This window comes from Mus pahari, chromosome 1 (assembly GCF_900095145.1).
Source record: "Mus pahari chromosome 1, PAHARI_EIJ_v1.1, whole genome shotgun sequence".
Lineage (NCBI taxonomy): Eukaryota > Metazoa > Chordata > Mammalia > Rodentia > Muridae > Mus > Mus pahari.
In genome coordinates this window covers 55,978,310-56,002,970 of record NC_034590.1, presented here as the reverse complement: position 1 = coordinate 56,002,970, position 24,661 = coordinate 55,978,310, and the positions used below count along the sequence as shown (strand labels likewise).

General features: G+C 48.4%; 1 protein-coding gene across 1 annotated transcript; it reads left to right on the top strand.

The window, feature by feature from the left end:
* The first annotated feature begins 1,833 nt into the window (after positions 1–1,833).
* Positions 1,834–24,661, top strand: Fah (fumarylacetoacetate hydrolase). Its single transcript, XM_021207050.1, has 14 exons — positions 1,834–2,132; positions 5,143–5,253; positions 6,180–6,301; positions 6,511–6,560; positions 8,204–8,294; positions 10,045–10,142; positions 10,232–10,284; positions 11,704–11,803; positions 12,413–12,543; positions 14,077–14,152; positions 15,957–16,003; positions 18,663–18,764; positions 19,396–19,513; positions 24,477–24,661. The coding sequence occupies exons 1-14, from the start codon at positions 2,052–2,054 to the stop codon at positions 24,554–24,556; spliced, it is 1,260 nt and encodes a 419-aa protein (XP_021062709.1). The 5' UTR covers positions 1,834–2,051; the 3' UTR covers positions 24,557–24,661.

Sequence of the window (24,661 nt, the reverse complement as noted above, 5' to 3'; positions counted from 1 at the left end):
ACTAAGACGCTACTTATTAATAAAAAGATTACAGATTAATAAAGAATTATAAATATAACAATCATAAGCATGCACGAAAGTTTGGATAGAGCTCTCAGTTTTATAAAACAAACACCAATGACTTAGTAAGAACAGATTCCGATACAATAGTCTTGGGTGATTTTGCTATACCACTCTCATCAGTAGGTAGGTCATACAGACTAAAACTCAATAAAGAAGTTTTAGAGTTCAATTTAGATGAAACCAACCTAATAAACATCTCCAGAATATTCCATCTGTGTTCATTACTGCTCTCATTGCTGTGACCAAATACTTGACAAGAAGTATTTAAGGGTGGAAAGATTAAGCTTATAGTTGAAGATACAGACCCCCATACTAGGGAAGGGAACTGGGAGGGCATGGCACAGGGTTGGGAAGGAGGCTGATCACACTACATCACAGCCTGGAAGCAGAAAAGGATGAATACTGCTGTTCAAATCCATGTTCCTCTCATTTATTCAAGGCCTCCAGTCCAAGAGGTGTTGCTGCACACATTCATTTAACCTTTTGGAAACACACAGACACGTGGAGGTGTGATTCCATGGTGATTCTAAATATGATAGTTAAGTTGACAATATTAAACATTACACCCTCCAACAGCCAGAAAATACAAATTCTCAGCAGAGCTTTCTCTAAAATAGATCACAGTTTAGGCCATAAGGCACGTCTCCACAATGCAAAAAGAATTCAAATAACCCGTTTGCGTTTCTGAAGCATTTGCACTAACATGGCCACAGTCTGCGGGGTTACTCCCGTGAGGTCTCACTTTATCATGGACGCCCAAGTTTCTAGTCAGTAATTAGCCAAACTTCTAATGTCTCTGGTCCCAGAGTCCATAGGTTTTCCTCCCTCCCGCTCTTTCATTTGGAAGTTAACTATCATTAACTAATTCAATTCTTGTTTCTACTGTGACGTGGATCCCCCTCCCCCACTAGTACTGTACGGAAGAAAGCAGAGGCAGAACACCAAGACGTTAACACAGACGTGTCACACCTAGACGCTGGCTCCAACTCTCCATCTTTCACCAGTGCTCAGGGCAAGGTCTCTGGACCCTGGCTGAGCAAGGCTACACAGGCAGATGAACTGGGGACAAATCCTCTGCAGTATCCAGTGACACCACAGAAGCCAGAGGCAGTCCCAGACAAAAGAATGGGGTCACTGGGTGGATCCCAATTTGCATTCTGGAGGTGGGGTCAGGGAGAAAGCAGGGCTCTAAGGGGAGGCTGGGCAGCTTTACAAAAGGGCGAGGCCTCAGAGATTATGGAAATAAAGCATCAACTGGGGCGGGGCTTTGGGTCTTGGGCATTTTAGGTGAGACCAATATCTGGATCAGGTGCTGGACCCGGAAGGGGGAGGTTTAGACATAGGGGCGGAACGGTCCGACAGTTCCGGGATGGAGATGGGGGTGGGGTGAGGGGAAGGACCAAGGCGGGGCGTGGACAAGACAGGATCTCGGGGGCAGGATGAGGGTGGGGTGACCCCAGGACTCCGGGCACATCTGGGGCGGGGCGAAGGCGGGACTACCCCAGGGGTCCGGGCAAATCTAGGGAGGATGAGGAGAATGTCTTGTATATCCGGACCGATGCGGCGGTCCTGGACTCGTAGAGGTCGCCGGAGAAGAAAACGGGGTGGTCTCAGGGCGGATGAGGGGTGGTTGCAAGGCAGGAGCTGGCCAGGAAGGATGCGGGGCAGTCGAGAGGCGTGGGAATGGGGTGTCCCGGGGCCGGTGCTGGATAGTACCGAGGGTGGGCCCTGAGTAGGGGAGGAGGGAAGGGTGTGGAGCGGTTCCGGGGCGGGTGCTAAAAGGAGCCCTAGGGTGGAGAGGCCGTCCCAGGGGGGCGGGTAGGGGTGTGTGCCAGGTGGTACCGGGTATTGGCCGGAGGAAGGGCAGCCCGGGGTTCGGGGCGGTCCCTGAATCTAAAAGCCCTCCGCTAGTCTGATCCTTGCCCTAAGCATAGTCCCGCTAGCCAACCCCTACCCGCCGTGGGCTCTGCTGCCTGGTGCTCGTCAACATGTCCTTTATTCCGGTGGCGGAGGACTCCGACTTTCCCATCCAAAACCTGCCCTATGGTGTTTTCTCCACTCAAAGCAACGTGAGCATCGACATTTGGGCTCGGAAGCCGGGAGGTGGGAGTTCTGGTCGGTTTCTCTAGAGCCTCGGTGGAGGGCGTCTGTGGCTCCAGTGCAGCTCAGGGCCCATAGCTGTGCACGATACGGAAATTCCGTGTAAGTGGGTATATGTGGGCCTGTGCAAGAACCAGAGTATAGAGAAATAGGAGCTATCACCCCTGCCTGGGCAGCAGGCCTATGCGATTGTGACCCCAAAACGGACGAATAATTTCACAGACCATTTCCTTGCAAAACGCGGGTGGTCGTTCACTTCATTGCTTAGCCCTTGTCCCTGTAACCTCAAAAGAACCAGCTGACTTCCATAATTTTGAACAACTTCTCTGAGCACTTCCTGGACTAGAAACTTTGGTCTAAGACACCGGCTTCTTTTACCTCTAGCCTAAATTCTTTCTGCTCTAGAGTGAGCTGCTAGGCATTCACTGAACTAATCACAGGTCTCATGGGACAGGGGAAATGAACTTTGACTCTACACATAGTCTGACTTGAAAGAAATCTTTGCACATGGTTTAGTGGAGTTGAGTTATCAGCAAATATATAAACGAGTCCTTGGGTAGGTAGCACACATCCCTCTGAAATGTTTGTGCTATTTTCTGCTTGAGGTTTTTTTTTTGGGGGGGGCGTTGTTTGTTTGTTTTTATTTTGTTTGTTTACAGTGTTGATTCAGCTTTGTATGTGGGAACTGCTTGCACCTAACAGGAGTCTGAATATCTTTGCCAGGAGAGTCAGGTAGCATTGTGCTAAAGTACTTGGCTGGCATGCACCAGCAAAAGGAAGAAAGAAAGGAAGTGGCTCCTGGCAGTTGATAGCTTTCTCCACATCTGTTGTCCTTTTGTATCCTGCCTGTGCTGATTGCCTTGGTCAGAAGAGTCAAGTAATGGTTTCACAACCACCAGCCATGACTAGATGTTGCAAGGACACAGAGTTAACTTGTTGTCCTTTCCACGTATGAGGTGTGTGGAGCCTTAACCTGAGCCAACCAACCGCCTTCTGGAAGTAGAATACTCCCTCTGGCCTCTTCTGATACTTTGCCCTCAGCAGGCATGCGCTCAGCCTTTTCTGGGAATACCAGTGGGTTAGGCAGGGACATTTATGCAGGCAGGCACATTGAGAGGAATTGACTAGGTAGTAAGTGGGTTGCTTTCCCAGGGGAATCTGGAGTTACTGTCCTTCTATGGTTAGAAGCATTTTAGACACCATACATCATCATTATTATCTTGGTTTTATTTGGGGGGAGTTGATGGTGGTGGTGGGTCTTGGGGGGTTGTTGTTGTTGTTGTTGTTGTTGTTGTTGTTGTTGTTGTTGAGACAGGGTTTCCCTGTGTAGCCCTGGGACCTAAATCTTGTAGATCATGTTTACCTTGAACTCAGAGAGTGCCTGCCTCTGTATCTTAAGTGCTAAGATTAAAGGTGTATGCCACTGTGCCCAGCTTCTTTTTTATAAGTAACAATAATTTGAGAGTTTCTAGGTACATTTTCCTGGTCATGTCTAAGGAAAGTGATCTATCAACAGGTGTCCCTGGCCTTGGGCTCTTACATTCTTTCTGTTCCCTCTTGGGTGATTTTCTCTGAGCTTTAGGAGTATTACAGCTGTGTCTTGGGGCTGGGCACCCCATGATGATTTTTTTTTCTACATTTAGGCAAAGAAGTTTCTATCTGTTGCAAAAAAAAAAAAAAAGTTTCTCTGATAGGTGAGAGAAACCTGTGAATATAAGGATACATATTTAGAAAACACTTAGATGTTTTATTGGTTTAGGAGAATGGCAGTAGTAGGTTCTCCTCTTGGGTCTGTGTGATCTCTCCAACAATGGGCAGCTGGCTAGGTTTTTACAGTAACAGGCTTGAATCCCCTCCTGTTGGGCACAGGCCTTAAGTCCAATTAGACAGTTGTTGGTTACCCTCAGAATGTAAATGCCACTATTACAGCATTGTGGATATCTTGGTATTCCAGTTATTGTCGTGATTCATAGGCATTCAAGCTGGGTAAGACTACCAATTAGTTTCCTCCCTTGGCAGCTTATAAAGCACTAAAATGACTTAGTACAATTGCTAGGCCTTGTTCACATATGACTAGGCAGGTAATGCCTATGATCAGGTCAGAGAAGACACAATGAGAAAGGTTTCTCCTTGCATTCAGCAAGGCATAGGATGATTGCCTCTGGGTCTTTCCTGAACATCACCTGAGTGGACCCCTCACTTGGATCCACTTAGCTTTCTGATCTTTGAAGCAGAATGGAGAAACTGAGGCCCAGGGAGTTGCAGAGCTGAGAACATACAGGTTCTCCAGGGAAGCTTCTAAGGGTTATGTGCCTTGGTCTATCCCTAACCCCTGGTGGGTGCCACGTAGCTACTTGTCTTAGCCCACTGAAGGGAGCAGTCACTGGAGACAGAAACAGCCAAGAATTCCACCTCTCAACTCTCATGGATCTCTGAGAATATGGCAGAACTGCTCCTCCAGGTGCCAAGGAAGCCTGGCTTAGGACAGAGTTCCAGGAGGTGAAATCTTCCAACATGCTCAGTGCTGTGAGGTCAGAGACCAGCTTTGACAAGATATTTGGGCCTCTGTAATTAATTGAACCCATGCAGAGCTCTTACAGGACATAAAAGAAACCCATTCATGTGGTGTGAGCACTGACTTCTGCAGTTCCCTACAACCTGAGCTCTGCTGCATTCAAATGACCACAGAGCTGATCCTCCTCCACGATACTACCTGTGGAACACTCACTGCTCTGCTTCATAAGAGAATGGCCCTGGGCAAAGCCCTGGGCCCAGCATGAAAAGAGATTCAGGTTCTTGGTGAGGTGATGAGTAACTCATGACTGGAGATCGCAGCTCTGCTTGGTTCCTTGTCCCGAATCCTGATCCTCTGTCCTCTCTTTGTAAGGGTTGTCTCAAAGGAACCCATGAGTCCCTAAGTATTTGCTGTTATAGTGAATGTGCTGTCCCTGTCAGTACCAGCTATCATTCTTCTCCTAGCCAAAGCCACGGATTGGTGTGGCCATCGGTGACCAGATCTTGGACCTGAGTGTCATTAAACACCTCTTTACCGGACCTGCCCTCTCCAAACATCAGCATGTCTTCGATGAGGTGGGACATTGTGTCATGGATTGTCTCTGTTTCACCACCTACTGCAAGTGAGATGGTACTTTCTTAGTCACCAGTTATCCCTGCATAAGTGGGAGCTGTTCCAAGACACATAGGTGGCAGGAGGTAGCCTTGACACCTTAGGGTGGCCCCTCAGCAGAATGTGAGTTCCTGAGTCCATTGGGTCTCTCCAAGTTGCCTATGAGGTGAGGATGTTCTGTCACCCTGGTTCCTTTATATACAGTGATGTTCATGTTTTAATCTTTTGAGGTCCAGGAAAACTTGAGAAAGGGAGCCATGAGCCTTGCGATCTAGATTGGGGTACAGCTTGAGACACTCATCTTGGCCTCCATGTCCATGGGCGATGGCTGCCCAGTCCTTCAAGGGTACATACCTGGGGAATCCAGCCTTGCTTGTGTGTCTGTGTAGGATGGCTACCCTGTCATCCAGGTATGCAATTGTGCCTCGGGGCAGCCATCTGGTCTACCATGTCTGTGTGGTATGGATATAACTGTCTGCCCTTGTCACAGCTCAGCTCTTAGGATCTCTGTTTTCCTGAAACACAGACAGAGATAGTTGTGGTATTTACCAAGTACCTCTTCTGTTCAGGAGCTTTGCACGCATCCTATCTGCCAGTCCTCCTGGCCACCCTCTGCCACAGAGTCAGTATTATCGCTAGATAAGTGGGACTTGTACAGTTCATGAATTGCTGTCTGCATAATAGCTTGTGAGCATTGATTGTGAGATGCATATCCAGGAGTGGATGGGACATCAAGAAAGGTGACAGCTTTCTCCAGCTCTGTGCAGAGAGGACAAAATGTAAACCAAGGTCCTAACTTATGAATGGATTGAAAGAAGTCAGGCTGGCAAGAGGGATGGCCTAGGGATTTTCTCGGGCACAACCTCCTCTATTCCTGTTTTGGTCTTAGACAACTCTCAATAGCTTCATGGGCCTGGGTCAAGCTGCATGGAAGGAGGCAAGAGCATCCTTACAGAACTTACTGTCTGCCAACCAAGCCCGGCTCAGAGATGACAAGGAGCTTCGGCAGCGGTGAGAATACACAGGGAAAGAGTATCATGTCAGGGGAGAATAGACCTGGGTAAAATTGGTAGTGCCCAGTCCCTAGGACTGCTTGTCTGTCTGTCTGCCTGCCCTGGTGCAGTCAGGCCAACTTCCTCCATCTCTACAGCTGGGTTGCATGTTGGTGGGAGGTGTCTGGGCCTGGAAGACTGGACGGAGCCCCTGATTCTGTGTTTCAGTGCTTTCATCTCCCAGGCTTCTGTGACAATGCACCTTCCTGCTACCATAGGTGAGTCCTGTTTCCTTGTTGTGCCACCCTGAGTAGCTTAGTGGGCCTAGATGGCTAGACAGATGCATTGAAACCTCATATCTTGGTGGAGAGAAAACAGATCAAGAAATCTAGGATTGCCAGCTGATCCCAACATGACCAAGCTTGTCAAATAGTGAGCCTTGGCTCAGTTGTCACAAGCCTGATCTCCCAGTGCAGCAGCCCAAGTCTGTGACTAGCTACATGGATACCTGTGCAGCAATTTGCTTCATCTTCCCAGAAGATTATGAGGTAAGCACTTTGAGCTGTCAGGAGAGAGAGTATTTTGAGGAGAGCCACAGAGAGCCCATGTACACCTTTGACCAGACATTTGGTTTGACTGAGTCAGCAGGTTGCTGCCAGTACAGCTTCACAGCCTGAAGCAGGCATAGTCTGCTTCATCCTTGTGTGTCAGCTACAGGGGAAGCCTCTGTGCTTGCCTGAGCACCTGTGATCTGAGAACTGTATAGCTTTGCCCTGGGAGGATGGGTTTTCTTGAACAAGTTTCTCTGTTCAGCAAAGCCTTCCAGAGGTGCTAGTGGCCAACAGCTAGGTGGACCGTGGGTTTGAGCACCGGCTCATCTCTTGCTTCTCTATAGGACTGTGCTATGTGTTTCCATGGCAAACCAGTTGTTTGCTATGGATTCTTCATCCTTTCCAGCTAACTGACACCGTGACTTCTTGTTTCTATTGTTATGGGTATGATTATTCTTGTGATAAATGTCTTCACTGTTACCTCTGTCCACAGGACCGAAGGTGGGAAGTAGTGAGCGCAGCTCAGGCTGTCCACCTCTTGCTTAGCTGGCTCCCAGACTGTGTTTCCTCTTCTTATTCTGCTACTTCCACTTCTAGTCCAAGCACTGGGGTTGGAGTACTCAGCTTTGCTTTGTGGGTGGGTGCAGAAGGTTTAGGAAAATGAGTAGGCAAACTACCCTAAGTGAATTTTCTAGTAGAACTTAGTAACATACGAGAGAGGAGATACCTGGTGTCCATGAACCTCCACATTCAGCTCATCAAAATCAACAGGCGCTGATAGACAAGTTCAAGTACGAAGACAAGATGCTTTGTTCTTGGTGCTAAGGGCCAGTCACATGACATGAGGGCTGAAGCAGGATGGCCCGGAATGGTGACAGTTGAGCAAAAGTCTGCACACATGGAACTAGAACACAGTGAGGCCCACCCCAAAGAAGGGTTCAGTAACGGAGCCTTAGACTTGCCAGGATTTAAACCAACAGAGAGATGGGAGAGATGAGGCTGAGGAGCAGACATCTATGAAACAAAGGTGTGGCAAGGGATGTGTGTGTGATGTTCACAGCTCAGGGCCACAGTCTGTCATATCCATCCACTGTAAGCAGGAACCCAGAGACCAGCTCACCCTGCAGTGTCCTGCAAGCCTGACACTACCGTCCATTTTTCTGGCCATCTATGATATGTGGTACAAATTGAGAGGGGGTAGTGGCAGCTACTTCATATTTAAATCTCACTGTCTGATTCAGAAAGTATGGACTTTTTTTTTTTCCTGTGTTAAGGCGTCCTTGAATCTTGAAAAATGGTTTGAGCCCCTGCTTTTGGGTCCGGGCTTCCTCCATCTAGGTCACTGACTGTTTTGGGTGTTCCCTCTGCAGGAGACTACACGGACTTCTACTCCTCTCGGCAGCATGCCACTAATGTTGGCATTATGTTCAGGGGCAAGGAGAATGCGCTGTTGCCCAATTGGTATGTCCTAGCCCAGATGCTGGGTTAAATTCAAAGTTGGCTCCTCTCTACAGTATGTTTTTCCCAGCAGCAAAGACCCTGTTTGGTCAAAGTAGCCTAGGGAAAAAACAGAACTGATGGTGTTGTGTCCTCTAGAAAGAGCAGGCCTAGCTTTTGGTTCCCTCAGCATGACTTTGGGGTCCTGGGCTATCCAGCCTATCATAGACCTGTGGAATTGTCCTTTCCGCTCTCCTCTGGAAGACAGATGTGGGGATTCGACCCCCTGCGATGCTCAATCCCCCTAAATCATTTTGTTGGCAGCCTGCCTATTATTGCTCTGTTACTATTGCGCTAGCATTCAGAAAAAAAAGGGTCAGAATTCTAAATTACATTCAAGCATTTTAGAGTTCAAGTATTATCTCTGTAATAAAGAATATGTGCATCCAGGAAACAAAAGGCAACACCGTGTACCACTCTGATGTTAAGGAAATCCAGGTCAAAGAATGAGGCCCCTCAGTTTGGTTCAGATGAGGCTAGGGTCCCGTTTCTCTACCCAGACTTGCTCCTCACATTCTGATCCCTGACATTTGGTAGAGGAGTTCTGGCATCCTGATGACAGCCAGCTCCTTTGAGGCTGAACAGTCGGCTGGGTCATTTTCCCTGAAGTCATGCAAACAGTTTCTGATTGGCTGGGGATAAACACAGCCTAAACCTGTGCAGGGCAGCAGTCTGTCATATCCACCCACCTTAAGCAGGAGTCTGGAGACTGGCCCAGCCTGCTGTGTCTGGCACGTGTGACCCTATTGTCCATTTTTCTGGTGCCATGGATAGTCCTTGTTGTATCACTCCCATCTGTTCCTATCCTCACACGACTGTCTCTTCTTCTCCATGTCTTCTACCTTGCACAAGGACACTCTAGGACATAGGGATGCCCAGATGATCCTGGGGTACTAGTTACATCTAAAAAGTCTGTTTCTACATCGGGGGTTGGGGTGTGGACAGATCTTTTGTGGAGTTGCCACTCACTGCACTGCAGGCCTGACCTCTTGCTTTATTCAAATAACCACAGGTATTCATCACATGCTGTCTTCTCACCCATACAGTTCTGTGTGCTCGTCTAAGAGCACCCCTAGCCTCGCTCTACTTATCTTGATATTTGGAAAAACTCTTTCATTTCCTCTCCATATTCTTGTTTTACAAGTATCTTCTAACAGTTTTCCCCAGCCTTGAATAGCTATTTGCTCTGAGCTTTACGATTTATTCCCAGGGTTTCCTTTTATTAGAGATGGGCAGAGTCCACAAAGGAAGCAATGGAGCACTGTCTGACCTAAGAAGCCTGGGTTCTTTAATTGTCCCTCCTCCTCCTCCTCTTCCTCCTCTTCTGCCCCCTCTTCTTCCTCCTCCTCTTCCTCTTCCTCGTCATCCTCCCCTTTCTCCTCCTCAGTGTATAGCTAGCTCTGGTTGGCCTAGAACTTACAATGTGTAGGAGGCTGGCCTTAAACTGCTGGTACTCCTGCCTCTGTCTTCTAAGTGCTGTGATTACATGCTTGGCCTTTCCCCTTTTCTTAAAGCTGAATCATTCCTCCCACTTGACTCCACCCCTGTGTGATATACCACATTTGTTTTCTCCATTCCTCTATCAGTAGACACTTGGGGACATGTTTTAACTTTTGAATAATGAGTGTATGTCGACTCTGTTTCTTTCTGAAGTTCAGTTTACTACATGTAGCAGTTTGGGTACCCATGTCCTATCACCACCCTCCTTTATCAGGCTCCACTTACCTGTGGGATACCATGGCCGAGCTTCCTCCATTGTGGTATCTGGCACCCCAATTCGAAGGCCCATGGGACAGATGAGACCTGATAACTGTAAGTGACTCCAGTACCCTAGCTCCACACTATTGCTGTGAGCTCTGTAGCCTGGTATTGATGGTTGCTTTTATCTGCCATCTTTCCAGCAAAGCCTCCTGTGTATGGTGCCTGCAGACTCTTAGACATGGAGTTGGAAATGGTGAGTTCCGTGTGGAGTTTTGCTGAGTGGGATCCACAAAGCCCTGTGGCAGTCAAGCTCTCTTTCTGGGGCAGCACTTCACACCTGTCCGGCCACAAATAGCAGCCCCGTGTCCCCATGTGACCACTGAATGCAGTTGATGCTCTTTCTTCAGATTCTGTGTTTGTGAATTCTCCCACTTGCTGAAACTTATTTGCAACCCAAATATTAACACAAGTCATTGCCACACAGAGAAGTGGAAAATTTGAGTCTCCTGATACACACACTTGTCCCCAGTTGAGATCACACCAGGCTCTCTGTCTTCTTGTTTCAGGTCTCATGCTATAAAAACATGCTAATTTTTTTTGGTCTTTTTCTCCACATATTTTCCACATTTGAGCTGCTTTTATTATTTACAATGCCTCCCAAGTGGAGGTCCATTGTGATTCCCATGCCCCTTACAAAGACGTGTGTTAGAAAAGCCTCACTCATACCTAAGTTGTAGCTGTTGATGAGCCAACACTACGTCAGCTATCTTTAACAGAAAGAGGTAAAATATGGTTAGATAAAACGACTTCCTGTTCATTTGGTGAGTGTTGTAGCCAGAGGCTATGAAAACCCAGCTTGTTGCACCTTGTGGGAGCCGGTCCACCTTTTTCTGTCACATTCATGGTGATTGTATACAATGCCACATGAACAGCAAGCATCAAGTAAATGGGCATATCCACCTTGCTGTGTTGGTGGCAGGGCCTCTATCTCTTTAGAAGGGCCCACACCAAGGCTCCCCTCTTTATTTAAATCAAGCACTTTATTTTGAGAGTGCTGAAGACGCATATGTGGTTGTGAGAAATGAGGTGGAGATCCCCTGAATTTGAGAGAGACGGGGTCCTTCGTGCCTCGGTGCCCTCGGCTCTTTTTTTTTTTTTTTTTTCCTGTGTATCTTGATGAAGAGTTTTCACTGTTTAAACCCTAGTGACCCTAGCCATGAATGTAGATGATGCTGTATTGCTCAAGGACCTCCCTCTCCCCCGCATTTTGTTTTCCTTAGACATGATTGCTGGATGTTCTCTTGGTTCATGGCTATCAGACAGATGCCATTCCTTTGGGGATAGGTAGGGCTGTGAAGTCAACTTGTCAATCCTCCTGGAGTGAACACACCTGATGTTTTCATTCTTTACAAGTGTCATATGCTGTCAGATGTGAGGGTATGGGGCCTGAGATACAGAGGAAGGATCAGAAAGGCCTGGGGTGCCCTGGGGCTGGGGGGAAAGGGCTCATGTGAGTACGGGTCCCACCTTAGAGACACAGTGAAGTAATGACAGGCCCTCAGGCAGCCCTAATCCCTGATTGAATGTTGACAATGTTCTCCCTGTACTCTGTAAGCCACAGTGACCCAGAGCATCAGGTCATCTAGATTCTAACCAACTTTCTCCATGGCAGGCTTTCTTCGTTGGCCCTGGGAACAGATTTGGGGAGCCAATCCCCATTTCCAAAGCCCACGAACACATTTTCGGGATGGTCCTCATGAACGACTGGAGTGGTAATGCCTGGTGGCCCAGTTTCCTCTGATGTTCTGTTCTTAGGGGCACACACAGGAGTTGGGTATGGGATAGGAGGCCTAAGTACTACAGGGGTGGTACTCTATAGACTTCTGACTCTGTGGGTGTGGGTCAGTCACAGCTTCCTCAAGTAGCTTTCTCATAAGTGGAAGGATGGAGCTGACAGAACCTAAAGTTTTATCAAGCCCTACATACTCACTGTTGCCAGCACCATCAGCTGTTGATGAAGAGCTGAACATGGAGGGATTTTAGTCAGTGACTGAGTTGAGCCTTACTATTCATCAGCCCAGCATCTGAGTCCCAGCTTTGTACCCTGATACCATGTGTGAGAGGAAGTGGGTTCAGAAATCTCAGGAGAGGGACTTCCCCCATTCAGGCCCTTGGTAGGGACTGTCCTGTCACCCTTCTTTGTCCCCTAGCACAGCGCCTCCAAGGACTTCCGTCTTCGTACTAAATACCTTTCTGTTAGTTCCCTGGAAGATCTGGGTGGCCAGAGCCATGTAGAGAGGTCCATGTAGGTCAAGGGCAGGAAGCAGCTTGGAGTGAGTCTGTAAGTCACTGTGAGTCCTAAGCTTGCTGTCTTCCCATAGCACGAGACATCCAGCAATGGGAGTACGTCCCGCTTGGGCCATTCCTGGGGAAAAGCTTTGGAACCACCATCTCCCCGTGGGTGGTGCCTATGGATGCCCTCATGCCCTTTGTGGTGCCAAACCCGAAGCAGGTAAGCACCTTTCTGCTGAAAACCCTGCTCTAAGTTCCTGCTTCCACCCTTTCCTGTTACCCTCTGATACTGAGACATGGTGATGCTTGGTGGATCCTGACACAGTGCCCAGGCAGCCATGGCTCCAGGGGGTTTCTCCCTCCAACACAGGTCATAGAGAAAAACATAATTTTGTAGTTTTCAGAGTTCAGGGGAACTACCTGGCAAAACCCTAACCACAAAGCTGCCCATTGAGCTATTTTGTTCTGTGCAATGGCTCCCTCTAGAGTCTAATTTGCAGAATGCATTTTGGAATAGAGGCTATAAGGGAAAAAGTGTGTGTGTCTCCAACAGGGTTCTCAGCTCAATATCCCACCCCTTCACTACAGTCACCTTGCCCTTATGACCAATGCCTTGAAGGCCTTAACTTCTCTCAAACACGGCTCTGGCAAATGACCTATCTGGTGCTCCCGTATCTATGGGCCTTAATCTCCTCCAGAGGGCTCTGTTCTGCTCCTGGCTCCCTGCCTTCTCTCCCCCACACTCTCCCTGGCGTTGTCTCACCAGCGTACTGCTGCACTTTCTCCTTCACTCATCCATGTCATTCTATGCTTGAACACTCTTGGGACTTTCCCCTGCAAATTAGTTCTTCATAAAAGTCCCCACAAGGTTTCATTCTGTCTCCTTGGATCTTCCCCAGCTCTTCCCACCACAGCACCCACCTCTCCCCTCTGGTGGTCTCCCTCCACTTTGTCTCTCTCCCTCCACTGCCCTTCTCATCTTTTGCCCACCCAGGACCTCTTGGGCCCCTGCTTTAATGGCCCCATCCTCTTCACGGTCCTTCCCCCAGCTCTATATTCACAGGGATGGTTGGATGCTGACTGCTTCCATCCTTCCCAAGGACTGTTTATGTACAGCTGTCACCATTCCTGCCCCTTCCCAACTGATCAGCAGGGTTTCCTCTAAAGTAGTTTCTAATTTAACCCTTCATGCACTGGGAAGGAGCTGTATTCCCCCACAAGCATTACTGTCAACATTAAAAATGCATAGCCGTTCAGACTACCCAGAGTGATCTTATGTCCTGCTGAATGATTTTTGTTTGTTCAATGTGCAGCATTCTGCCTGGACATCAATGGCCTTCCCAGCTGTTCCAGCACCAAAGATGGCAGCCAGCTTCACTGCTGCCAGGGACTCTGCTTTCCAGGGCATCCACCTTGCCCTCACTGTCCTAGCCTTTCCTTACAGGTTCTGTGGGCCCATCTCTGACCTCTCATTGGCCCCCTCCCAAGTCTATCCTCCCTCAGCCTCCTGAAGCATTGTTACTTCCTGTGATCTCTAACCTATTTCTCTGCACACTCACCCGTCAGCTTATTTTCTCAAGTGTGGCACATGGGACCTTCTGACCAAGGACAGTATGCAGGACTTCTCCAGTTCACATCTGTTACTGGAGACGAAACACTGCTGCCATATGTCACACTCTGTATTAGAGAGCAGAGGCTGCTGGGAACTCAGCCCTCCTGACAGCCACAGCTTTGATGTGCTCTTGCCTTTTAGGACCCCAAACCCTTGCCATATCTCTGCCACAGCCAGCCCTACACATTTGATATCAACCTGTCTGTCGCTTTGAAAGGTATGTGATGGGGTGAGTGGTATTGCCTAGGCTCAGCAGGCAGGCACGGCCAGGTTCCATTGCCCAGGCAGATCCTGAGCATTGCTGGGTGGAACTGGAGGCACCTGTTCCAGCCTGGAGGCTGTGTGGAGCTCTTGTAAAGAAAGAAGAGTGTGAAGGCCGTCCTCCAGTTGGGATGCATTGTCCTACATGGGAGGCCTTGTCCTCCACCCTGTGTTGGACTCTGCAACCTTCTAGTCATCGTCTACCTCTTCTGTTCACATCTACCACTGCCACCTACCTTACACTGTAACACAGATAATGTGGTGCATTTCATCAAACACCTGTTTAAAAGCCTGATCTCACAGGCTCATGAGACTAAGTAGGGCTTGATCATGAGCCATATCCTGGGCAGCCCAGGGAGCCATATTGATGGCCTACTGAGCTGGTCTGCAACTAAGCTGTGGTGTGAGGGGCTGGCTCTACAGGCCAAGCTGTTATGTGAGGGGCCTACTACGCAGGCCGTGGTGAAGGTCTCAGCTCTACTCTTGTCCAGCTTTGGAACTTGGGCAAGTACCAAACAATGCCCTAGTTTGTCATCTGTGAAATAGGGAAACTATAGCTTTGCTTTTATAGATGATGGTGATGACTAAGGAAACTGGTCCTGAACAGAACCTGTAACTAGGAAGGGGCAGGTGTCATGTTCATGTTCAGGGTAGAAGAGCACTTGCCTGAGGGACACATTTAGAGACATTAAGTTCCCCAAGGCTGAACTAGCCCCTAATTCCTTCAGTTTCTCTCCTTTTATCTGGGATCACACAGAAGCTTTGCTGTGTCCTTATGGCCAGTTCCTGGGTTTCAGGAGTGGCAGGAGGCTCCGCTTCTTAAGGATCAATGCTCCACCTAGGGAAGATCTAAGAGTTACTGTCCCATCCTTCCATGTTTCTGGTCAGGAAGCTAAGGCTCAGAGAGGAAGGATTACCCTGAGCCACTGAGAAAGCTAGGGCCAGGGTGGAACTAAGTGCCAGGGCTGTAAATTTCAGGCTAGTGCATTAACTCACAGATGTATCCCTGGAGTGCCTTCCCATCTTGCTCTTGTTCTGAAATTTTCCCTCTGTGTCAGTGACGGGTCCTGATGGGGAGGGACAGGTTGGCAGTGCTGAAGTGACAGTTCTGAGGTTCCGAGCGGGCACCAGAATAACAGGGTTGGAAAGCAGCGATGTGGGCACCCTGACCTCCCGTGGGACTGCTGAGCACACCTCCTGTTATAGAGGTGCAGCAAGCAAAGGGGAGAGCTGGGTTTGGAGGGTGGAAGCTCTTTCTAGTGGTTCACATTGTTTCAGAACATGGACGCATTCTCAGAGCTCTTGCGTGGAGAAAGGACTGCTGGCATCAGTGGTGAACTACTACACCCTCTGTCTTTACAGAAGTGTAGCAGGTAGACCAGCTATCCCAAGGGTAGCCGGCTGTGCTTGATCAAGATCACACGTAGGTTTCAGTCTATATTGTCTTCGGTGGCCTGGTGGATATCAGGAGCGTTGTTGTAAAAAGTACTTAGAAGCCCTGCCTAGATTCAAAGGCGCGCGTGCCTCTGTCAGCCAGTGATGCTCGCTATGGTTGTGAGACACGGAACTGATAGCATGGGTGCACGTCTGTGCCCTTCCCCGACTAGATGGCTTCAGTGGGCATAACCCCCCCCCAGCTCTTACACCCTCCAAGCTTACTGTTCCAGACTACAGGAAATCATATCAGAGAGCTGGAAGCAGTTTTCTTCCTGGTCAGCAGGACTAAATCTGCATAAGCATTACTTCTCGATTTCCGACAGGAGAAGGAATGAGCCAGCCGGCTACCATCTGCAGGTCTAACTTTAAGGTGAGTTTGGAGGCCATGAGACTGCTTTGTGGAAGGGAAGAGCGTGACAGGAACAGGAGATGTTCTGTCCCCCTGGGAGTGGAATGACACGTCAGCCTGGAAGCCTGCATCACAGGATCCCCTCAAGACAGAAGCTGCTGCAAGAGATGGCCAAAGTTTTCTGGGTGCATTTCCTGTCCTATAGAGGCCAAGCCTCCAAATCCCACGTCCTGGTAGTCTGGGATGATGAGAGTGCTGTCTGTGTGCACATGGGGGGCCCTGGAGTTGACAGGGGGTGCTTTCCTCAGCCACTCTCCACCTTATTTTTGAAATGAGATCTCACACAGAATCTGGAGCAAGTCTCGGATCCTCCTGTCTCCACCTCCTTAGTGCCGAGATTACAGGCACACACTGCACTCAGATTTTTACGTGGGCCACAGGATTCAGTAAAACGTGGGCCCTTGCGCCTGTGTAGCAAGCTTTACTAGCAGAGACATCATGGCAATCCACTTACTTTTTTAGCAAACATTTTCCAAATATTTATTAGTTTTTAAATTGTGTTTACGTGTGTGCATATGCACACATACATGTCCAGAAAAAACTGATTCCTGCAGTTGGCGTTATGGGAGTTATGAGACACCTGGCACATGTGTTGACAAACGACCTTGGGTTCTCTGCTAGAGAAGAATATATTCTTAAATTCAGGACTATCAAAAGGCAGGCTTTTATTGAAACAACAGAACGTACATGTACAGATACTGTACAGAACTGCAAGTGCCAAAATCCTAAGTGAAGATACTCAGGAGCTTTCACAAGAAAGTATACCTCTGCATTCAGTCTGACTCCTGTCAGAAAGGGGAATTCCCAACCCTCAGTAGCTTGCTGCCTCTTTTCAGCCATGCCTTCACTTCCCTAATGTAGGCCACATCTCCTTGCTTCTGTTGCCACACACTGACTTTGTCTGTTTATTAGTTTTATATGGGATTGTTATAGTGTGTATCTATACTGCTGGGCTTCATGGTTGCAATGCTGGATTTGTGAGGTTCTGCCACATTGTTCACAGTGGGAGCTTGTTTGTCTCATTGCTTATAGGATACTACACTGCTAGCTCCACAATGGGTGATGGCCATTCGGTTGCTTCTATATTTTGGCTGTCCTTGAATTGCTGTCAGCATTCTAGTACACATCTCTTGGAGTACATATGTGCACATTTCTTTTGGGTATATATCCAGGAATACAACTGCTGTGTCATGACACACATACACATATACACACACGTACACACACAGAGAGACAGAGACAGACAGAGACAGACAGAGAGAGAGACAGACAGACAGACGGACAGAGAGACAGAGAGGGGGAGGCCCATCACACATGTACATTCACAAATATACACACCACAAAGCAGTGTATAGTTCAGCCTAGGAATACTTTTGAATAACTTTCCAAAATGTTTATCCAAATGGATTGATCTGGTTATTTTTCTGTTGCTTCTATAAAATATGGCAAAAGCAACTTAAAGGTTTCTTTGAGCTCACAGTTTGAGTGAGTCATAGCTTCAGGAGCCTGAAGCAGCTGGTCACATCACAGCCACAGTCAAGAAACAGAACAAAATCTTTATGCTCAGTCCCTCTCACCTTACATCCCATCTAGGACCCAACCCACGAAATGCTTTCCTCCAAATCTAGGGTGTGTCCTTCCATCTCCACTAACCCTATCAAGAGAATCCCTCACAGGCATGTCCACAGGCCAACTGAATCTGGACAGTTCTTCATAATGGCTTCTTCCTCAGGTGGTTATGGATTAAATCAAGTTGGCAACTGAGATTAGCCAGCACATGGCCACTTATAGGATGTACACTTATAGGGTATCTAAGAAATCTTGCTGCTGCATGTGTAGACAACATGTAGTGTGTGCCTTTTCAACTCAGCCATTCAGGGGCGTGGTGACTTCTCTTCTATCTTCCTACTGGTTAATGCAGCTGGGAACCTCTGCAAATGTTCATTGGCCACCTGAAGACTCTATGAACGGATGCATTTGTTTTGCATAGCATTCCTTCTAGATAAAAGAAGTGAGGAGCTTGAGGGAAGAACCCACTTCTGAGGGCTGGTTGCCTGCCTGCATGGCTGTAGAAGGGAGACCTGGGAAGTTGCGTCATCCTGGAGGCTTGGGCATCTGAGTGCTTCATGCACAGGAGCCTTGGCCTCACCTCCAACCCTCTCAATGCTATCTTGCTCTGACATTCTGCTCAAATCATTTAAGTTTTCAGGGCTGGGGTCAACTCCAAGGCCTAGGCTGGAGGGTAGTCAGCCAGGCCTTGGTACTGCAGGAAGGACCGTCCACCAGGAATACCTCGGAACTCCCAGGCTTGAGGCGGTCATGAACATATAGGCCTGAGGGCTGAGCTGGCCCAGATTTCAGGCATCTTGGAAAAGATTGTTGGAGAGATGAGGTTCCAAAAGAAATGAGGTTAAAGCTGGTGGACAAGGTAGGCTGCAACCCTAGCAGGCAGATAGCAGGTCATATAGAGGGACTAGAAGAGGCAAAATCTCAATTAAAATGAGGCAAGCATAGATTACAAGTATGTGTGGAGTGGGGAGGAAAGGCATGCAGCAGTCTAACTAAATCCTTCCCAGAAAGCGGGATACCCACACATGTCCTACTGTGTTCCTGCCCCCAGCACATGTACTGGACCATGCTGCAGCAACTCACACACCACTCTGTTAACGGATGCAATCTGAGACCTGGGGACCTCTTGGCTTCTGGAACCATCAGTGGATCAGTGAGTCTCAAACCACCCATGTGGGTTACCAAACCAAAGATAGGCGAATTGAGCAATTTGGGGGCAGGAGGGTAGAGTGGTTCCCTGCTACACACAGACCAAGAGAGACCTATGTGAGAACCAGAGCTTGACTCTGTCTCCCCAGAAAACAGCAGCCACTCTATCTAATCCTCTGTTCCCCTCACCCAGGATGAGGAGACTTCATAGCTGAAATGTTCTCATCTGCCCCGAGCTACCATGAGCCTGGGAGGGGTGCCCAACTTTGAAAACAATGGTGTTGGGGGTGGTAGTGGTGAATAGGTTAGTGTCACTGTGAGTCCCTGGCCATGTTGACTGGGAGGTGACAGTTTCATGCCAGTGGTAGAATGTGGGACATGACACTGTCTGGGGTTGTGAGCGTCAGTCTATGGAGTAAGAGCGCACACTGAAGTGGACACTGCTATAGGTGCAGGACCCTGGTTAGCTAGCATGCTTACAGGAAGAATGAAGGCACAGCCTGTCATCAGGATGTCCAAAGTGGCCTCAAAGATTTTATGGGCCCCCAGTTCTCACTGCACTGTCCACACTATAGCTGACATATCACCAAGATATAAATAAATACATGCCAGCTTCCCCCTTTCTTCTTATAAAGGACCCTGAAAGCTTTGGCTCCATGCTGGAACTGTCCTGGAAGGGAACAAAGGCCATCGACGTGGGGCACGGGCAGACCAGGACCTTCCTCCTGGACGGCGATGAAGTCATCATAACAGGTGTGAGCCACCAACCCCCCGTGGGCCAAGAGGTCCCATCTGACAATGGAACGATCTGTCTCCTTTGTACTCACAGCCCTTCCTGGATTCCATGTTTCTGTGATATGTCCTGAGCCTGAGCTCCTGGGGACTTCAAGTCTTAGTGTCCACACAGGGGAAACACTGAGAATCCGTTTGCATTCCTTCTCCTGCCCAGCAGTTGCCCAGTTATGGTTGGGCCTGTGTTTTCTGGACTATGTCTGACCTGGAACTGGGGTCAGGGAGAGAAGGAGGTAGTGCCTGGAGGCCTCAGCAGCCCCATTCCAGGAGGTTGGGGACCTTGTATCTTTGGTTGCCATTCTGCCTTCTAACCATTTATTAATAGCAAGGAAGGCACTGTCTTGGTCCCAAGACAACTTCTTAGAGTCAGAAACATTCCGGTGACCTCCCAGGAACTCACCCACAGTGTGACTATTGTGGTACTCAACATTCTGAGACTCAGTTGGTCTCACCTTGATAAGGCTAAGTTGGTAAAAGATCTGTAGGATAATATCAACAGTTTTGCCCTTGATAGATGTGCATTGGGATCCTACCCATGGAGGGGATCCTGAAACTCCAGAGATGAGGGCACTGGCTCACACTGCTGTATCATTTGTGGACTGTGTTGTACAGGGTACACAGTGAGATTGGCACTTTAGACAATGAATAAGCAAGTCTGATCTAGGCAACTGATCCCAATTTTTTTCACCTCCAGGCAACTGATCTGTAGAGTCCCAATTCTTCTTATCTTCAGGCCATCTAAAGCATGCAGTACATGTTTCAACTAAAATATTTGGATTAGTGATGATGTGTACCTAGGTCTTCTTGTTCTCTGTTGTTTTACAAAGCTGTTTCCAGAGAGCCTGGCATCTTGACCTTTCTTCAATGGGATCCTCTCCAAGGGGCATTCCTCCACCAGGCCTATAACCATCTCCTACATTCCCACCTTCTCCCCTTTCAGCCCATTACAACCCATTTCCTCTTGTGTATCTTCTCGTCTCCCATACTTCCTTGATGCTGTCCTGGTACCAATAGTCTGTCCTGTGAACTGGAACTTTGGACCCATTTACTTATGGTCTGATGAATATCTCTGTGCAGTTGGCATACTCTACATAGCCCACTGATGTCCAGCTGGATCCCTTGCAAAGCCTCCACACTAGACCCATCAGTCCTGCTCACAGGGTCCTTAGGCTTGATCTAAACTGCACCTATCCTGCCCAAGATCCTCTTGAGGTACCCCTCTGCTGTCTCATATGATCTATTCACTTGGCATGTGATTCTATACGGCCCCACTTAGCCTCCTACCACAGAACCTCTGCTATCATCGGACCACATTCCTTAGAGCCTGTGGATCCTCAGTCTCAGCCCTACACAGCCTAGTTCAGCCTCCTCTGTCACACAGGCAGTCACCTCTGTCCTCTGCCAGCAGTTCACTCAGTGCCATTCTAGTCAGCAGTGTCCCTATTGGCTCTCATACCTAGCCAAGAGCTCCTGTCCATTTCCTGTTATGCTGTGATAAGGGCTCATGAGCTCAGTGGTTTTCTCTTACAGTGCTAGAAGGCAGAAATCTGATATACAGGTGGTGAGGGGGCTGCACTCCATCCAGAGACCCCTGAGAAAGGCCCATTGGCCTTGGGCATTATAAGTCACACATGGATGAGTGCCAGTATTGGGGCCTTGTGTGGGGGCCATATGCAAACTGTTCAGGGGCTTCCTCTGGAGATGCCAAAGGCTGGCTGTATTTATTAAATGTCTACAGAGCACAGCTGTGTTAGAGGTATTTCTATTTCCACTTCAGTTTTTACTCACCCAAGCCTTTTGGAAATGTGTCATTGCCCCAGTTTTGCAAGTGAAAAAAAAAAAAAAAAAAAGCTAGGAGAGAATAAGGAAGGTGAATCATGGATCACACAGATGGTAAAGGCAGGATACAGTTCCTGTTGTGAACTGCTCTCTCCAAGGCTAGACCCCTGTATGTCAAGCATGTATTGCAACTGCTGCATGCCAGTTTTGTCTGGTATTGCTTCAGTGCCTGCCAGCCAAACCCGGTTCTTGCTGTGGTCCTGTAGATGGGGTGAAAGTACCTTCTGAAGTGTTGATGTGGAAAAGAGGGAAGGGGGGGAGGAGGATTGGCTCTTTAATGTCAGTATGACAGGACCCGAATAAGCTTCCTCTAACAATATAGTCCTGTCCAGGCAGCTGTCAGGCCTGGGAAAGGGGACCCTGGGGATGAGACAGACTACCTCACAGTGTCCTTGAGGGCAAGGAGAATCCTTTTCTATGTGGTTGTGGGAAGCAGCATCCACACGTGCCCTGGTTTGTCCTCCCTTGGCCATGGGGTGCTCTGTACTGCCACCAGGGCCTGTATACTGGCTTCCAGTTTAACATGCTCTAGGTGTCTTTGACTCTTTCCTAGGCTTCCCCTGACTTGTCTTTACCTTGCCATTTTCCTGCTTTCTGCCTTCTCAGTGGGGGAGAGAAATCCCCATATCAGTCCTTGATGGCCGAATATGTAGTAGCTTCTCATGTAGTTCATGTGATGCTCTGTACAAACTTCTTATGGGTACCCAGTCCTCACCCTTCGTGTACAGAGACCGCAACTAAAGTCTGCATACTTAATCGGTGTCAATAGAGATAGGTACAAGCAGAGCCAGGATTTGAACCTGGGGCCCTGCCCAATTGTGGCCCCTGTCTGTGAGGGGACCGCATAGGAAAAGAAGGTAAATCAAACACTATCAGTTTGAGCAAGTGACTGAAGGCATCAGTGGCCTCTGTCCTCATTTGGCATTTTGCTCTGGACCTGCAAGGACCTGTCCCTGGGCCCTTCTATTCCCACTGCCCTTCAGCTCACAGTTACTTGAGACCTCTGTCTTGTCATCTGAAGCACTGTGACACCAACCAGTTTCCTTTCCCACAGTCATGTGGTAGTGGCTTCTCTTCACACCTGCCTCAGTGTCTGTTATTCTTCACCACACAAATGGGCTGCCCCTCTGTTCTAGGGAACTGTCGCAGACTACCTCCTTTTCGGGGTCTCCTGTCTGTGTGGAACGGGTCTCTGGTGGCAGATGGGCATGAATTCAGCGGATTGACAGAGTCCACACGAGAGAGAGTGCAGAATCTGAGTGTATTTTTCTAAATCGAGCATCTAACTTTTATACAGGAGAAAAAACAAGAGAAGTCAGGCAGGACACATCCACAGAGTTACAGTGACACAAAACAAAGGATTGCATACATCAAAAGACCAGGGGGACCAGGCAGCTTAAGGAGAAAGCCAGGTGTAAATGTAGTCAATAGTTAAACCCCACCACCAGGGGTTCCCATCACAGTAAAGCTTGATTAAGCTATTCCTTTGGGCCTAGTGAAAAAAAAACCTGTTTCAGGGGTTTCTGCTCTAGCAGACCTGCTCATGAATAATGCAATACCACCCCCCCCCTATTTCCTAGGCCTTGGTAAGTACTTGCATATGTAAGTAACTTCCAGTAAAATACTGTAAGAAAGCATGCAGGACCCTCTACAATTTTGCAGGGACAAATCTGGGGCATTCCTAGCTATGAGAATGCAAGGCTCCAGGAGGCTGAGTTTCCTTGAAACTCTGTGCCTCAGGACTGCTTCCAGGTTTCCAAACCTGTAATGTGAGTCACTATGGGAGTGGATGTAGCAGGGAACCACTGGGCTTCTTGTCCTCCTGTCCTCTTGGTAGTATGCTTGAGTTCTCTTCTACTAGCAGCTGGGATTTTATACCTTTCCATTTCTTCTTTCTCGTGTTGAATGGGAGGCACGGCTCCAGATAGGGAACCTGAATCCAGGTTGGGGGTGTGTAATGAGTAAAGTAGAAGGCAAAGGCACCGCTGGCTTCTATGCTAAGCAATGCCACCCTTGTCTTCATGCTGCCCCAGTCCACCCTCCAGCCTCCATGTGCCTCAAACCCTAGAAAAGTAACTCCATTGAAGGAGTTTTAAAAATCTATATTAACTTGATTCTGTCACTATCCTACAGAAAACTTCTGCCTGTCCATTTTCAACAAGACTGACTCTACTTCTCTTAAGATGGCTTCTTGGAGGCCTTTGTTACTATCTTCTTATGGTGATGCCTTCATGACAGCCCTATAGAGCAGAACTAACCAATGCATGCTATGCCTGTTTGGTATACTCCTCACTCATCAAAACCCAGCTCACACATTCCTTTCTCTCTGCACCCTTCTTACCATGTTGTTTTGCCAGTACACATCTATCCCCCATATCTTGTCTGGTCCTGATGCTCCCACTAAATAGACCTTCTTTTAAGACAGGGACAGGCTTCTCCTTACCTTATTTAGCCTCACACCTGTTGAGGAAGAGTGGAATAGAAGAAATCATAGTTGAGGATCTTTACTTCAAATGTTACCCAAACATTGAATCCAACCCTCATGACCTTGGAGGATAGGCTGCTGTTCCTCTTTGAAGGAGAGACTAAGTTCTGAGGAAACACATTGCTCTATCACCTACGTAACACTAAGAGGGTCCTCACATGGACAAGGCCCTGTCCTCAGAGTTTTCTACCCACATCATCCTTACAGCAGGCCTGTAAAATGAAGTGGACATTAGATCCAGTCACAGATGAGGAATCTGAGATCTTAAGGAATGCAGGGTCACAGAGCCAGTGGGTGGAGAAGCTAGGCTTTAAAACTCAGAGTGTGACCCTGGGCTCATTTATAGATATAGACCTTGAATCTAGACCCATGTGGACAGCTGAGAACCTCCAGAAAGGCTGTGGATTGTGGCAGTTCTTGTGGTGATCCATAACTGTGTGGTGAGCCTGGACTCTGGATCGTGAACTCCTGGGAGGTTCACATATGTATGTCGTGCTGATATGCTGGCCTGAACATGCCTCACAGATATCTGGTCCTGCAGCTACCTGTATTCAGGAATCCCCAAGTGATGTGTCTGATACCACCCCTACTATGTTTCAGGTCACTGCCAGGGGGACGGCTACCGTGTTGGCTTCGGCCAGTGTGCTGGGAAAGTGCTGCCTGCCCTTTCACCAGCCTGAAGCTCTGGAAGTCGCAGGACACACCCTTGCCTTCTGAGGATCATGCTACTGCTGCATCAGTCAGGAATGAATAAAGCTACTTTGATTGTGGGGAGTGCCACAGAA